General features: G+C 53.8%; 4 protein-coding genes across 5 annotated transcripts; 2 read left to right on the top strand and 2 right to left on the bottom strand.

Annotated features, from left to right (window-relative positions):
- The first annotated feature begins 64 nt into the window (after positions 1–64).
- LOC117647047 (grpE protein homolog, mitochondrial) lies at positions 65–1,768 on the top strand. The gene is made up of 6 exons (XM_034388530.1): positions 65–254; positions 646–805; positions 918–1,031; positions 1,121–1,240; positions 1,333–1,416; positions 1,514–1,768. The coding sequence occupies exons 1-6, from the start codon at positions 166–168 to the stop codon at positions 1,622–1,624; spliced, it is 678 nt and encodes a 225-aa protein (XP_034244421.1). The 5' UTR covers positions 65–165; the 3' UTR covers positions 1,625–1,768.
- Positions 1,769–1,898: 130 nt separating this feature from the next.
- Positions 1,899–4,452, bottom strand: LOC117647046 (epoxide hydrolase 4-like). Of its 2 annotated transcripts, XM_034388529.1 has the most exons (6): positions 4,292–4,452; positions 3,390–3,621; positions 2,838–3,075; positions 2,584–2,755; positions 2,346–2,503; positions 1,899–2,258 (listed from the first exon to the last, which is right to left on the bottom strand). In XM_034388529.1, the coding sequence occupies exons 2-6, from the start codon at positions 3,615–3,617 to the stop codon at positions 1,975–1,977; spliced, it is 1,080 nt and encodes a 359-aa protein (XP_034244420.1). In that variant the 5' UTR covers positions 3,618–3,621; positions 4,292–4,452; the 3' UTR covers positions 1,899–1,974. The 2 variants fall into 2 exon arrangements, with proteins under 2 accessions (XP_034244420.1, XP_034244419.1); XM_034388528.1 differs by lacking the exon at positions 4,292–4,452 and having other exon boundaries at positions 3,390–3,705.
- A 1,777-nt stretch (positions 4,453–6,229) lies between these two features.
- On the bottom strand, positions 6,230–8,500 carry LOC117647504 (epoxide hydrolase 3-like). The gene is made up of 7 exons (XM_034389261.1): positions 8,384–8,500; positions 7,919–8,183; positions 7,447–7,571; positions 7,254–7,366; positions 6,983–7,154; positions 6,755–6,906; positions 6,230–6,580 (listed from the first exon to the last, which is right to left on the bottom strand). The coding sequence occupies exons 2-7, from the start codon at positions 8,126–8,128 to the stop codon at positions 6,285–6,287; spliced, it is 1,068 nt and encodes a 355-aa protein (XP_034245152.1). The 5' UTR covers positions 8,129–8,183; positions 8,384–8,500; the 3' UTR covers positions 6,230–6,284.
- A 1,964-nt stretch (positions 8,501–10,464) lies between these two features.
- Positions 10,465–14,158, top strand: LOC117647503 (SET domain-containing protein SmydA-8-like). The gene is made up of 9 exons (XM_034389260.1): positions 10,465–10,605; positions 10,921–10,961; positions 11,088–11,295; positions 11,551–11,682; positions 11,853–11,962; positions 12,248–12,430; positions 12,573–12,799; positions 13,142–13,504; positions 13,856–14,158. The coding sequence occupies exons 1-9, from the start codon at positions 10,603–10,605 to the stop codon at positions 14,092–14,094; spliced, it is 1,506 nt and encodes a 501-aa protein (XP_034245151.1). The 5' UTR covers positions 10,465–10,602; the 3' UTR covers positions 14,095–14,158.
- Positions 14,159–14,173: the final 15 nt, after the last annotated feature.

The raw sequence follows: 14,173 nt of genomic DNA on the forward strand, positions 1-14,173 counted from the left end.
TTTCTCATACTTTTAGCCTCACACACGCTGCCCCCTCCCCCGTGCCCCTTCACCCCCTTCACCCATCCCTACCCCTTCCACCGGTGGTGTGCAGCAGCAGCGCTCGTCGTTGGTTGAGTTTCCAACATTTTCGATTTCGCTGTTTGTAGTGCAATTCGTCTGACAATGGCAACCAATGCACTTAGCAGTGGGTACAGACTTACCCGTTTCGTCCTGGAGAGGTCGTCAAGCGTTCAGCGAAATGCTCTTGCATTGTAAGTGCACTTTTACTTTCACCTTGTCTTTGCCATGGCCCATACAGAGGTTAAGGTTCATTCAAGATTTCATTTGTGGACTCTGTTACCCTGTTGTTTGTTCCATTCTGTTCCTTCTTCCACCTGGGACCCCTAAAATGTGTGAATAGTGTTTACTGTCCTGCCACTTTGAGGAAGTGTTAGCGTTTGTAGTTCCCTTCGTTGGCATCACATGGTTCCCCATTATAAAACCGTCTGCTGTGAAACTACTTGAATTAAATAATTGCAAGCTTTGTTAAGAAGTGTTGTCTATCTCGAACAGTTATTCGTACCTACTGCTCTTTGGGATCTTATAACTGCCGTCGATCATTGCTGTGAAAACTAACTGATTGCATCACCTACTGGTCCACAGAATCAACAAGCGAGCCTTCAGCGCAGCAGCGGAAGAGTCTAAAAACGACTCAACCATTCCACCCACAGGGGAGTCCGAAATAGAGAAGAAACTGAAGCAAGAAATCGAAAAACTTAGCTCTGAATCAAAAGTTTTGTCAGAAAAAGTTGCAGATCTTGATGTGAGTGGTTCATCATTATTTTAATGACAACAATGTTACATGTCATTCAACGCATGATTTTGCAAGTTGATCAGTTTTGCCCTTGTTCTCACCAATTCTTTTTTGTTAATAGGATAAATATAAAAGATCATTGGCAGACAGAGAGAACTTGCGGAATCGTCTAACAAAGCAGATTCAGGATGGCAAATTATTTGCAATTCAAGGATTCTGTAAAGACCTGTTAGAGGTGAGTCTAAATGATAGAATCTAGAAGTATATATGGATGAATTAATAAGTCTCTTTCCTTCATGAGAATATTTTTTAATCCTCTTCCAGGTTGCTGACATCTTAGGGAAAGCTACTGAAAGCGTGCCTAAGGAGGAAGTCAAAGATAATAACCCCCATCTTAAAAATCTCTATGAAGGTTTAACTATGACAGAAGCGCAGCTCCTGAAGGTAAGAGTTGATAAACACCTTGCATGGTTAGATATAAAAATGTTAAAAAAATTTGTACATTATATTTTTTTTGTTGTATTTGTTCGACTAAGGTGTTTACCAGACACGGACTCCTACAAGTCAATCCATTAAATGAAAAGTTTGACCCTAATTTACATGAGGCCCTCTTTGAACAGGTGAGTCTGCCATGTTGTTTGTTGGTACTTTGATGTTTTAATAATGTAATGCAATCATTCTAATATGTGCACTTTTGTTTAAACCTGTTTTATGTAGGAGGTTCAAGGGAAACAACCTGGAACTGTAGTTGTGGTTTCCAAGGTTGGTTACAAGCTGCATGAAAGGTGTATCCGACCAGCATTGGTAGGAGTTGCCAAAGGCCAATAAATTATAATAAATTTTGTCTTATCTTTTAGTACAAAGATGTTTATGCTCGATTCCATTGAAAAAAAAAGATGTACATTATATACTTAGTTCTTTCATAAAATAAACTGTTGAAACTGTTACTATTCAAGTAACACTCTATTTTAATTGATTTAAATTGACTGGCCTTGGACCTGGGACCTTTCAATTAGCTCCTTGGTAAGATTTTGGGAGTGCACTATTCATGGACTAGGATAGTATGTGTATAACCTTGGGTTGCAAGAACAATAACACCAACTTCACTCTTAGTTAAGAATAATTTGTTTATTTATATATTACCTAACAGTGTAAGATTAAAATGTATAAATTACAACTTATTTAAGAAATGATTGGATGGATTTGTTCACAGCCACAGGTTCGTCCTGGTGGACAAAATGATTTCCGTCTTCAATTATCTTAGTTTCAAGGTTTTCAATTTGTTCTTTGAGCATGCCCACACACTGTACATCTATGGCAACATCTTTAGCTCCAAATATGTACAATCCTTTAGGTCTTTCTACGTTCTCTGTCTTGGCCTTCTTAGCCTCACGAACAAGGCCCTTCAATATTACTGAACGGAAAAAAGCTCGGTAGTAGTTGAATGGTGGCGTGATGCACCCTGGAAAAAATAAAAATTAAATTGCTAGAGGGCTACTGAACTGGTTGAGTTCTCAACGACTAATCAGATTCAGTTAGAGTTCCTTACCTGGCTGAGAAAAGGTGTATTTATATGCCTCAATGTCACCGTCTGTCACAAATGGGCTGCTTCTTTTGTGACCCAATAGCATTTTTCGGAACAATCCAAAATCACCAAAAGTCACAAACAATTCGGCTAGGTATGGTACTTGGAAAAGATACATATACCTATAAGAAGTAAAAAAAATTAGCACATCAAAATAATTGTTAACAAATAGGCTAAAAGCACAGCTAATTTGAATACGGACCATGACATGGAAGATTGCTTGGATGTAGATGATCTTTGCAGTTGCATGAACACCTTAGAATTGGGGCCATTCATGATAATGTACTTCTCAATCATTTCTGGGTACCTGTCCAAGAAGGCCCATGATATGACAGCACCCCAGTCGTGGCCGACGAGGATAAATTTCTCCCTTCCTGAAAGAAAAACACAATAAAAACAAGGACTAAATTTGGAGTCAGATGCAACGCTAGAGGCCTAATGATGTGACATACTTACCAAGTGCTGTCACGATGCCTTTGATATCATCCACTAACAGGGGCACTGCGTAGTCGAAGACATCGGCCGGCTTGGGCGAGCCACCGTACCCCCGCATGTCCACCGCCACCGTCCAGTAGTCCCGGCTGAACTCTTTCATCTGGTGCCTCCAGGAGTACCAGAAATCGGGGAAACCATGCACGAACAGCATCAGCGGCTTGGCCCGGTCTCCCTTCCCGACGTAGTGAAACTTCTCGCCCTGCCAATCGGAGACGAAGAGATCTTCACTGACATGATTTCAACCTTTTTTAGCTCGGGCTTGCGACTGTAGACTGATTCCGAGAGTCGTTTTCGTCGCTCTGTCTCTCTCGCACCTATAGGGGACGTCCCATGAGTGCGAGAGAGACAGAGCGACGAAAACGACTCTCGGAATCAGTCTGCTGAAGAGTAGCGCCTGCGACACGGAGGGTAGGCAATCCCGTCGAACGCGGGTGTCGCCTGGTTGCCTACACTGCGCTCCGCAGGCGCCAAGGCCAGCCAAGGCCAAGCCCCCCTCCACGCACCTCCACGCACCTTGACCGTGACGTAGCCGTGCTGCCCCAGGTCCGGGTCCTGCAGGCACTGGGGCGGCGTGGTGCGCGTCTTGTAGCCGAACAGCCAGCGGGGCGTGGTGAGCTGCTTGAGCAGCATGAAGCCCATCATCATGCAGCTGTAGGCGAAGGCCTTGGAGTAGACGTAGACGCTGGCCATCAGCACCCAGCCGATGGAGGCGGTGCGCTGACTCGCTGCCGGCGGCGCCATGGTGCTGCAACGCGTCAAGCAACACGATGTCCAACTGCCGCCGTCCTTCCCCGCCGAAGGGTGAGCCTCGACTCGCCGGTCGCGGAGCCGTCTGCGGTAGACTGATTCCGAGAGTCGCTTTCGTGGCTCCGTCTCTCTCGCACTCATGGGACGTCCCCTGTAGGTGCGAGAGAGACAGGGCAACGAAAACGACTCTCGGAATCAGTCTGCTGATAAGGTGTGATGCGGAGGTTCAGGACAAAAGGGCAGCGCGCCCGCGCGCGCCGCTGATAGCAGTCGCACCTCGTCGACCTAGCCCTGCCGTCGCCGTCCTACCGCCCTGCCGTCGGCTCTGGGATGAGACCTGCAGACTGATTCCGAGAGTCGTTTTTGTCGCTCTGTCTCTCTCGAACTCGGCGGGCGTTCCCTACAGGTGCGAGAGAGACAGCGCGACGAAAACGACTTTCCGAATCAGTCTACCGCACCACGTGTGTACCACGTGTGTCCTGACTGGTCCTGACTCATTCTAGTGACGTCCTCGTCGGTTCTGTCTTCTCGCCTTGCTGCCAATTCGGTCTATCGCGTCCACAACGAAAGCCAGTACACTGTTTTGTTTGAAGGTCTGGCAATGAAAGTGAGAAAACCCCTACGTGGTCTTGACGATGCCCTGGGAGGACACTGCACGCAGTACGCACCTGCAGCGGAATGACGGCGCTGCGTCGTCTGTCTGGATGGAAGATTGGTGGACTAGGAGGCTGGAGTGCCTGCCGGCAGCGTAGCCAGCTTCAGTCACTGTTCGCCCGAACGCGGTCTAAACACGGGTCCCGCGGCCCAAGCGTGGTGGCGTGCCGGCGTGCCCACTGTCTGTCGCTGCCGCGCCGCCTCCCACCAACAACGACGAAGTAGAGGAGTTTCCCCTCTCCCCTCTCTCTCTCTCGTCTGCCGCTCATGTCATCCGCGTTACAATGCTGCCATAGAGAGCAAAAAAAATAAATTCCTACTATGTAACAGTGTGAAAAGGGTTGACAACCTCAGCCTGGGCGACGGGCGATGTCTTGGCCTCGCTATCGAGAAGTGGCCGAGAAGGCAGGCGGAGGTTGGCAACCCTTTTCACATTGGCGCAATTAGTGGGAATTTGCGCCTACTTTTGTGGCAGCACTGCCGTGATCCGAGTCACTCGGCAACGGCGGCAGAGAGAGAGAGAGGGAGAGAGAGATGAAAACACACACACACAGACACACACATGGGCTCAGCATGACACACCAAAAGAGGTTGCCAATTTGTTCTGCAAACAAGGAAATGTGGCCCTTTGCCCCAGACAATCGGTTTTCCTCTCCGTTCTCCGCTTCGCTGGAATTTCCAGAAGCACTCCGCGAGACGCAAAGCTGGTTGTTGTAGTTCTGTCACGCTGCTTCTCACACCGACTGAAGTTCACCGCCAATCAAGCTGTAACGACCTGGCTTCTTTGTTGCCGGGGCCGTCAGGCCGTCGGGCCACGCGACTCCCAAACCACACACCTACACTAGGAGTAGCAGCTAGGCGGGGCTGCCCTGCTGGCTGTGTCGTGTTGATAAGGGCGTGGTGCCTACTCAGGATTTTTCTACGGAGGGGGCAATGTAGTGATTTTTGCGATACCCCCCCCCCCTTGAAATCCACACCTGTAGGGTGGACAAAAAGCTGACAGATGCAGAACTACGTGTCTAGAAAGTTGAGACGTTATTCACAATTGTCAAGGGACTTTTTGTGCGTGTCGCAGTTTAAGAAACACTCGTGCTCGTACATACGCCACGCACTGAAAAGAAAAAAAGTCGCATGAATTTAAAGGCGGCCTGACAATGACACGGCCAATCCCTCAGAATCCAGCCGTGACGGGGTCACCATACATCACCATACCGTAACACACCGAAGACAGACTGCCTAAAAATATCCCGGGAATTCCCGGAGAACTTCTGAAAAAAATCTTCAAAACGTTCCAAAACATCCTTAAAAAAAAAAACTTTTTGCCTGTTGTTCCTCTGAGCTGTAATATGGTCTTTGATGTAAAACGAAGCATCTGAAAATCTCGCTGGATCTCTGGAAACCACTTCACCAGAATACCTTCAGGATTTTCCGATAATTATGAGGTAAGCTTGCGAAAAATCTGACTGGTTTGTCATGCATACAATGTATCCCTTATGAAAACCCCTGGGATAACTTTCAATTAGCAACTTCGGAAGGTCAAATCGAAGTTCAGAGCAGCCCGTTTCGTCATCATGAACATACTGTTGTTGTTGTGACATTGCCTCGTCAGTTGGGTTGCCTACCAGGCCGGCGCCGCCGCGAATGGTCGCTTGATGGGCGCGTACGATGGGTTGCCTACCTCGAGGCGGGGGAAGAGCCACAGCGGCTTGCTCTTCCTGCTGGCACACCGGGAACCTCACCTCTTAGCACCTGTATACACACTGTAAATATTCCGTAGTTTGTCACGGAAAAAGTGCGGACCTGCAGCACTGGTTTTCCCTCCGTAGTCCAGGCACGAGATAAACAGCCACGTCCACTTCGGGAGCGACGCCCAGTGACCCTTGACAAAGCAGCTTGACGACCAGCGGGGTAGGTCGGGGAAAAACAGTCGAAGAATCGAAAAGGCTCTCGAATGAGGGTGTATTGAGGCGAAGAACTATGTACAGCATGAATTAATATCACAACGAGTTATTGAAGAAATGACCGCATGGCTTGGTTGACGACCACGGGCTCGTCCTGGTGGACGAAGTGGCCCGCTTCTTTGACGACCAGCGTCTTGAGGTTCTCGACGGAGAACTCGAGCATGACGACGCACTTGACGTCCAGCGCGAAGTCCTGCGCCCCGAAGATGAAGAGGCCTGGGGGCCGCGGCTCGCCATTGGCCGAGGCCGCGGCCGTGGCGCTGACGTACTCCGGGAAGAGGCCCTGGCGGACCATCGTCCGGTAGGCAGCCTTGTAGTAGTGCAGCAGGGGCGTCAACGCGCCTGGCCAAATCAAAGTGTTTACTCAGCGAGTGTGGACAATAATTCAATTTCTTGAGGTCACTGCAATTTCTTTGGTAAATTTGCTTGTCACTCCCCGGACTGCCAAATTCATAACGGAACGCTACTGGAGAGGCAAGAAAACTTCCAAGTGGAATTGCAGAGATGTCCTCTTACCTGGCTGCGATAAGTTGTATTTATACGCTTCTATGTCTTCATCCGTCACGTAAGGACTTCGGTGGCGTATCAATTCGTCCCGCACCCACGCAAAGTCGTCGAAACTCAGGTACAATTCACCCAGATACGGCATTTGGAAAAGATAAGTATACCTGTCGGGAGGAAAATTTTTCAGAAGGAAGTTTACCAACAAGTTAATCACAGTGTCAATGTCATGACGAGACCCACCACGATCTGGAAGATTGGTCGGAGGAAAAGGATTTTGAAAGTTGGGTAAACACTTTCATTGAGGGTCCGTTCATCATAATGTACTTGGAGACCATTTCTGGGTACTTCTCCAAGAAGCACCATGATATGAATGCGCCCCAGCCGCTGGCGACGAGGATGAATTTCTTTCTTCCTGCAGGATAGAGAAATTTATCGATTCCATCAATGTATGGAAAAGTACAAATTTACACATGGTTCTCAAATTTAACAAATGTGTATTTGTTCCACTTACCAAGCTCCGTTACGATCCCTTTGATGTCATCCACCAGAAGAATCATACTATAGTCAAAAACATCAGACGGCTTGGCCGAGCTGCCGCATCCTCGCAAATCGATCGCCACTGTCCTGAAAGGGAGTCAGAGATGGATTTCTTGCCGAATAGGACTTCCCAGCCACATTGACAGATACTTCCAAAATCTACCGACCAGTAGTCTGTGCTGAACTCTTTCGTTTGATGTCTCCAGGAGTACCAGAAGTCAGGGAACCCGTGTACAAATAGCATCAACGGCTTGGACCTGTCCCCTTTCTCGACGTAGTGGAACTTCAAGCCCTGCAATACAGGCAACCTTTCGTCAACGATCAAGGGGACGAATTTCGTTAGTATTATGGAGAAAATCTCCACCATAATATGTTGGAGCAGCCTTTCACCAAGACATTTTCAGTGCTTGTTCCAGTCACCATTTACGAGATGTATACACCTGTCTTCGACAAAAACGGTTCCTGTTTCTCCCATAGGTGCCCTAAAGCAAAGGCGACTGCAAGGTATTTCCTGGGAAAACCGGGAGCCGTTTTCACCGCGTTCGCAATGGGTTGGGGTCACGGCGGGTCAGAAGCGGGCGCTTTCCACATCTGTGTGCTGGGGCCGTCGGGGCCGTCGGGGCGGCCGTGGCTACGCACCTTGACCGTGACGTAGCCGTGCTGGCCCAGGGCCGGGTCCTGCAGGCACTTGGGCGGCGCGATCCGCCGAGTGTAGGAGAAGAGCCAGCGGCGCGTGGAGGCCTGCCTGCACGCCATGAGCGCCGCCGCGTAGCACGTGTACACCAGCGTCTTGACGCCGATGTACACGCTGGACGCCACCACCCACGCCGTGCTGGCGGTCCACTCCATGAGGTCCTTGTCGTCGCACCACAGTGGGCCAGAAGACCGGCGCCGGCGGCCAAAACTGCAGGCGCGTTTTGAGCTTCAGAGTCGGTAAACAGGGCTCGAACCGAGCGAGTGACCCCACCAATGGATTCCTTCTTCCGAGAGCAATCCATTGGTGGGGTCACGCGTTCGGTTCGAGGCCCATTTAGCGACTCTGGAGCTCAAAAAGCATCCGGGATTTTCACCGCCTCCACTGGTCTTCTGGCCCGCTGTACGCACCTAGAGCCCTAGACCGTGGACCCCAGGGCGCGCAGTGCCGCGCAGTGCGCTGGGCACCTCTACGTCGGCAGCGACGCACTAGTGACCCTATCACAACAGACACTACCCGAGTCGGATCGACAACTGCCGCCACCCGGACAAGCCAGTCTAGTCCGCGGCAGTATCAGCCGCGGATTGGAGCCCGCGGTGGGGGAGGGGGACACGTGGGACACAAGAAAAACACAAAATATGCGGCGGCCTGCAGACCGATTCCGAGAGCCGTTTTCGTCGCTCTGTCTCTCTCGCACCAATGCGAGACGCCCCATAAGCGTGAGAGAGACAGCGCGACGAAAACGACTCTCGGAATCAGTCTGCTGCCGGAGCGGGAAGATTGCAATAAACTGCGAGAGGCGTGAGACTCAGAGTCCTAGATCACGGTAGACATGTGAGAGTCCTAGATCACTGTAGATATGTGATCTAGGAATCTAGGAAGACTTACTACGGTGCACTTATTTCAGCCAGGCTCTCACCGTCTCTTATGTTTTTGTCTTCGTCACGCATGCACTACACTCTAAATCGAAAGGCGGTAGAATGTGTATCACTTTTTTGGTACGGTACAGGATGTGCAGTTGACGCTGGCTTTAGACTTTACCATTAAAAGATTTTACCGCCTTTGCAACAACACCAGTAGATTTAGAGTGTAGTATTAATGCAAACACTGCTCCTTCCGAATGGGCGGGCAGGCAGGTCTTCGGCGCGCGGAAGCATAGCGACCAGTTTTCGGACAGTTCACCTTGAGAGGCGTCAGGACTGGGGAGGGGAGGGGATAGGGGCTACGGCACGCCAACAGCAACACAAGCGCGCCCTTTCATTTGAAACTGTTTTGTGTGACTGTACTCGACGAGGTGTCCTACGTTGATTGCGAGGGTCGAATCCACTGACTCACGCCCGCCGCACAGTGGGCCAGAAGACCGGTGGAAGTGGCCAAAACTCTAGACGCCTTTGTTCGAAATCAATAAAGTTTTTTTTAGAGAGAGGGAGAGAGGGCTGGACTTCACAACCGAGTCACCAACTGTATGAATGAATCAGTGTTGCCACCTAAGTAGGTAAACATTCCCACGAATGCGCAGGTGTCAAAAGGGTTGCCGACCTGCAGGCAACTTCCGAGAGCAAAGCCCTGATATTGCCCAGGCCGAGGTAGGCAACCCTTTCGAGACAGGTGCATCGTGGATCAACAAGACTCGAGCAGGTGCCGAGCAGTTTCACTGTTTGGCCCAATTTCCAAGTCATCGCCCTTTCGGTGCTGTTTTGCTACCGCGCACCGACCTCAACGTCGTCTCTCTCTCTCTCTCTCTCCCCCTCTCTCTCTCTCTCTCTCTCTCTCTCTCTCTCTCTCTCTCTCTCTCTCTTCTCTCTCTCTCTCTCTCTCTCTCCATCTTTAGTGCTCGCCGGTCGCCGCCTCTTCTTGTTTCATTCCCTCCTCCCTCCGAAAATAGCCACCCCTCGGCGTGGCGGCGTGGCCGGCAAGGCGCGTTCCGAAGAGGTTCGTTTTGTCAGTCTGTCTCTCTCGCACCGCCAAGCAACTCCGCGCGAGTGCGACAGAGACAGAGCGACGGACCGACCTTTCGGAACGAAGGCCCGGGGCGCTGCACTGTAAGAATCGGCTGCCGTGCAGTGCCGCGCGCACGGCATGGCACTGACTTTCAATGCGTGTCTGAGCCTGCGCCTGTTTGGATGAAACTCCGCAAAAAAATCCAAAAAAGTGGGGAAAATTGCGCTGAAAAGTCGGATCTTCAGGTGCTTCCTTTCTCTACGCGCACTACAAGTGGGCAAACAACAAGGACACCTTGACAGTCAGCAGCAACTCTCTACCGGCTTCTCGACGGACCCATCTCCACCTGGACGTCTGTGGCGGCCTCTGGTTGCCACTGGCAGCCTCTGGCGCGCTGCCTTGAAGCTCGGCCAAGGCGGGGAGTCTTCGGGAAGGGAGGCTGCGGGACCCCAAACATCTCGGGGCGCGAGTAGAGAGAGGGTCGCGGCGAAGCAGTTGCAGTGCGAGTGCCGGCCCGGTCGGAGGGAGAGCCTCTCGACGCCGCCGTCGTCCTTTTAGCCGGTCTTCGCCTCGAGCCGCGCGTCCGCCACGTCCGCCGCGCCCCCGACACGCGCGGCACTCCGCACCGCGCCGCGCCCACTGTAAAACATCCGCAATCGTAGTAGAGTTTCGTTCCTTTTTTGACAAAATGGTAGGTGAGCCCGTCCAGCCCGTCCGCAGCGGCCTGATGCCGAGAGCCGTTTTCGTCGCTCTGTCTCCCTCGCACTCACGACGCGTCCCGCGTAGGTGCGAGAGAGACAGAGCGACGAAAACGACTCTCGGAATGAGTCTGCAGCGGCGCTGCGGCGGAGGCGGAAGCACGCGAGGCGAGGCGGCAAACCGCGGCAAACTGACAGTCGAACCAGTTTCGCGGACTTACAGTGTCGTTTCGGCTTCAGTCGTGCCGCGTCCCCCGATAGTTGCAGTGTGCGTCTCCCTTCTTGACCATGCTCTCTCATGTCGCCAGGGTCTGCCCATCGACGTCCTCACCAACGACAAGTATGGCAGGTAAGACAAGCGAGCGAGTAAAGTGGCCCGGCGCCGGCGGATGCGTTTTCAGCTCCAGAGTCGCTAAGCAGGGCTCGAACCGACCGTGTGACCACACCAATAGATTCGCGTGCCTGCGTGCCCCAGGTACGCCGTGGCCAACAAGGACCTGGCGGCCGGCGAGGAGGTCATCAACGAGTTGCCCGTGGTGGTGGGCCCCAAGCTCGACACGTACCCGCTGTGCCTGGGCTGCCTCGCCCCCGTGGACGCCTCGGCGCTGTGCTCGGCCTGCGGCTGGCCCGTCTGCGACGCCCAGTGCGAGAAGCTGCCCATGCATGCCGACAGCGAGTGCAAGGTGCGTGACGCGGGTTCGAATACCGGCAGGCGCGGATCCGGATCTTGTGTTTTTTGCCAATTTGCAGGGGCAAAGTAGTGCTGTTTGCCTACCTTCCAGGTGGCCTTAGTGCCTGGGGGTACTTACCCCAATCCCCCTCTCTCCCCCCCCTCTCTCTCTCTCTCTATCTCTCTCACACACACAAGTTGGATCCACGCCTGAGTACTAAACGGTTCAGATCCCCCTGGCTGGCGTTGTAGCCGTCCCCGTGTGCAGGTGTTCCAGGCTTGCGGCGTCAAGTTCACGGTGCCCACGGAGGCCATGGGCACCAGCCCCCAGTACGAGTGCCTGACACCACTGCGGCTGCTCCTGGCCAAGGACAAGGACCCCACGCTGTGGGACAATGAGGTGGGTGTGCGCAGTGCTGCCAGTGTATGCCCTCCATTTGGCACACCACTTCACTTCATGACTGGTAACGTCTTCTGTCTCTCTCGCGTACACTGGCAAGGAGCAACAAGGACATAGCTGTAGAAAACTTTACGACCCTTTCGTGATTCGCCTCGATGACGGCCTTGCAGGTGAAGGTGCTGATGACCCACGCCGAGAAGCGGAGGCAGAACCCGCAGTGGGGCGCCAACCAGGTCAACGTCGTGGACTTCCTGAGGAAGAAGTGCAAGCTGGAGTCGAGGTATGCGGGCATGCCAAAGCACCAAGAGGCGTCGCGCTGTCACATTAGTTGGTGAAAGGGTTGCCAACCTCAGCCTGCCTACTAGGCAACTTCTCGCGGTGGCGAAGCCAGAATATTGCCCTCCAGGCAGGCCGAAGTTGGCAACCCTTTTGACACTGGTGCGTGTACACTTAGTGCACCTAGGAATCCCAGGCCAACCCTGATAAAAGGGGTCTCTTTCCCCAGCCCGCCTGGGAATCTTTGCCTTCCAGTGTGGCAGCACTGACGGGTTGCCGGGGGTTGCAGGTTCTCGGAGGACGACATCCACCAGGCCATCGGCATCCTGGAGGTGAACGGCTTCGAGGCGCGGGCGCAGAGCGGCTCCATGGTGCTGTGCCTGTACCCCAAGACGTCCATGCTCGCCCACAACTGCGTGCCTAACACCGTGCACTCCATCGCCCCCACCAACGAGAAGGGCGAGCGCTACAGGTGGGGGCCCGTCCGGCCCGTCCGGCCCGTCCGGCCCGTCCGATACGGAACGGACACACTGGTCAATCACTTCATGACAAAATCGGTAGACCGCCAGACACTTGGAAATTTTTGGACTCAAATGCTTGTGCTTGTCGCGCAGGATTGTGGTGAGGGCCGCGCTCCCCATCCCCAAGGGCGCCACACTGTACACCTCGTACGCGCACACCCTGGACCCCACCATGCTGCGCCGCGAGCACCTCAACCTCAGCAAGTTCTTCGAGTGCGACTGCGCGCGCTGCGCCGACCCCACCGAGCTGGGCACGCACATGAGCTCCCTCAAGTGCACCAAGTGCGACAACGGCATCATCCTGGCCAGCAACCCCCTCGGTGAGCGACTCGTATACCCTGGTGGGCCGGAAGACCGGTGGAGGAGCTCGAAACTCTCCACGCGTTTTGAGCTCCAGAGTCGCTAAATGGGACTCGAACCGAACGTGTGATCCCACCAATGGATTTCTCGTTTGGAGAGGAATCCATTGGTAGGGTCACACGTTCGGTTCGAGTCCCATTTAGCAACGCTAGAGCTCAAAACGCATCTAGAATTGGTCTCCGCCGGTCTTCTAGCCCACTGTGCGCCCGCCCAGCCAACGGTGTGCGGCGTGCGATGGGTTGCCTACCCTGCGGGCGCGCTGCCTCACTGTAACACGTGAACGTGACCGCTTTGCCCCGCAGACCCGTCGGCCGCCTGGAAGTGCAACGGCTACAACTGCGGCAACACGCTGCGCGGCGACCAGGTGCGCCGAGTGCTGGCCGTGGTGCAGGCCGACCTGGAGGCCGCGGACCAGGGCGAGGGCGACGCGCTGCTCGGCCCCGTGGAGGCGCGCGAGAAGCTGCTCAAGCAGTACAAGTCCGTGTTCCACCCGCGCCACGCGCTCGTGCTGCAGCTCAAGCACGGCCTGGCGCAGATCTACGGCCGCGTGGACGGCTACTCGCTGGACGAGCTGCCCGACATCCTGCTGGAGCGGAAGATGGAGCTGTGCCGGGAGAACCTGGCCGCCCTGGACGTGGTGGCGCCCGGCATGTCCCGCATCAGAGGTAAGGCGAGCGGCAAACGGCTTCGGGGGAAGTCCACTGCACAGTGGGCCAGAAGACCGGTGGAGGCGGCCAAACCAAAACTCTAGACGCTTTTTGAGCTCGCGAGTCGCTAAATGGGACTCGAACCGAGCGTGTGACCCCACCAATGGATTCCTCGTTCGGAGAGCAATCCATTGGTGGGGTCACACGTTCAGTTCGAGTCCCATTGAGCGACTCTGGAGCTCAAAACGCGTCTAGAGTTTTGGTTTGGCCGCCTCCACCGGTCTTCTGGCCCACTGTGCGCTGTCGCCAAAGCTGCCCAGGTACAGGGGCAAGGTGATAGCTTGCGTGGCGTGTGCATGCCGTGCGCAGGCCTGACGCTGTACGAGCTGCACGTGCCCATGATCCTGCACGCGCGCAGCCGCTTCCAGGCCGACCTGCTGAGCGACTCGCAGCTGCGGCAGGAACTGGCGGCCGCGGCGGCGGTGCTGCGCGAGGCGGCAGACATCCTGTGCCTGGAGGACCCCACCACCCCCGAGGGCTCCGTCGGCCTCATGGCCAGGGAGTCCCTGCTGCAGCTCCAGGCCTCCATCGACTCTCTGCCGGTCTGAGCACGGCGGAGCACGGCCACCAGAGACATCTACTTTATTTCATTTATTTTAATATAATTTAAAGGCAAAACCTGTTGGT

This window comes from Thrips palmi, unplaced genomic scaffold (genome assembly GCF_012932325.1).
Source record: "Thrips palmi isolate BJ-2018 unplaced genomic scaffold, TpBJ-2018v1 HiC_scaffold_2, whole genome shotgun sequence".
NCBI lineage: Eukaryota > Metazoa > Arthropoda > Insecta > Thysanoptera > Thripidae > Thrips > Thrips palmi.

Bases quoted from the DNA above. Each gene is read 5' to 3' on its own strand.
- LOC117647046 (XM_034388529.1), bottom strand. From the start codon at position 3,617: ATGGCGCCGCCGGCAGCGAGTCAGCGCACCGCCTCCATCGGCTGGGTG. The intron at 3,076-3,389 runs GTGCGTGGAGGT...TCCGATTGGCAG, and splicing joins ACGGCTACGTCACGGTCAAG to GGCGAGAAGTTTCACTACGT. The intron at 2,504-2,583 runs GTCCGTATTCAA...TACTTCTTATAG, and splicing joins AAGCAATCTTCCATGTCATG to GTATATGTATCTTTTCCAAG.
- LOC117647504 (XM_034389261.1), bottom strand. From the start codon at position 8,128: ATGGAGTGGACCGCCAGCACGGCGTGGGTGGTGGCGTCCAGCGTGTAC. The intron at 7,155-7,253 runs GTAAGTGGAACA...TCTATCCTGCAG, and splicing joins AGGGATCGTAACGGAGCTTG to GAAGAAAGAAATTCATCCTC. The intron at 6,907-6,982 runs GTGGGTCTCGTC...TCCTCCCGACAG, and splicing joins GACCAATCTTCCAGATCGTG to GTATACTTATCTTTTCCAAA.
- LOC117647503 (XM_034389260.1), top strand. The intron at 11,296-11,550 runs GTGCGTGACGCG...CCCCGTGTGCAG, and splicing joins ATGCCGACAGCGAGTGCAAG to GTGTTCCAGGCTTGCGGCGT. The intron at 13,505-13,855 runs GTAAGGCGAGCG...TGCCGTGCGCAG, and splicing joins CGGCATGTCCCGCATCAGAG to GCCTGACGCTGTACGAGCTG.
- LOC117647047 (XM_034388530.1), top strand. From the start codon at position 166: ATGGCAACCAATGCACTTAGCAGTGGGTACAGACTTACCCGTTTCGTC. The intron at 1,032-1,120 runs GTGAGTCTAAAT...ATCCTCTTCCAG, and splicing joins TCTGTAAAGACCTGTTAGAG to GTTGCTGACATCTTAGGGAA. The intron at 1,241-1,332 runs GTAAGAGTTGAT...TGTTCGACTAAG, and splicing joins CAGAAGCGCAGCTCCTGAAG to GTGTTTACCAGACACGGACT.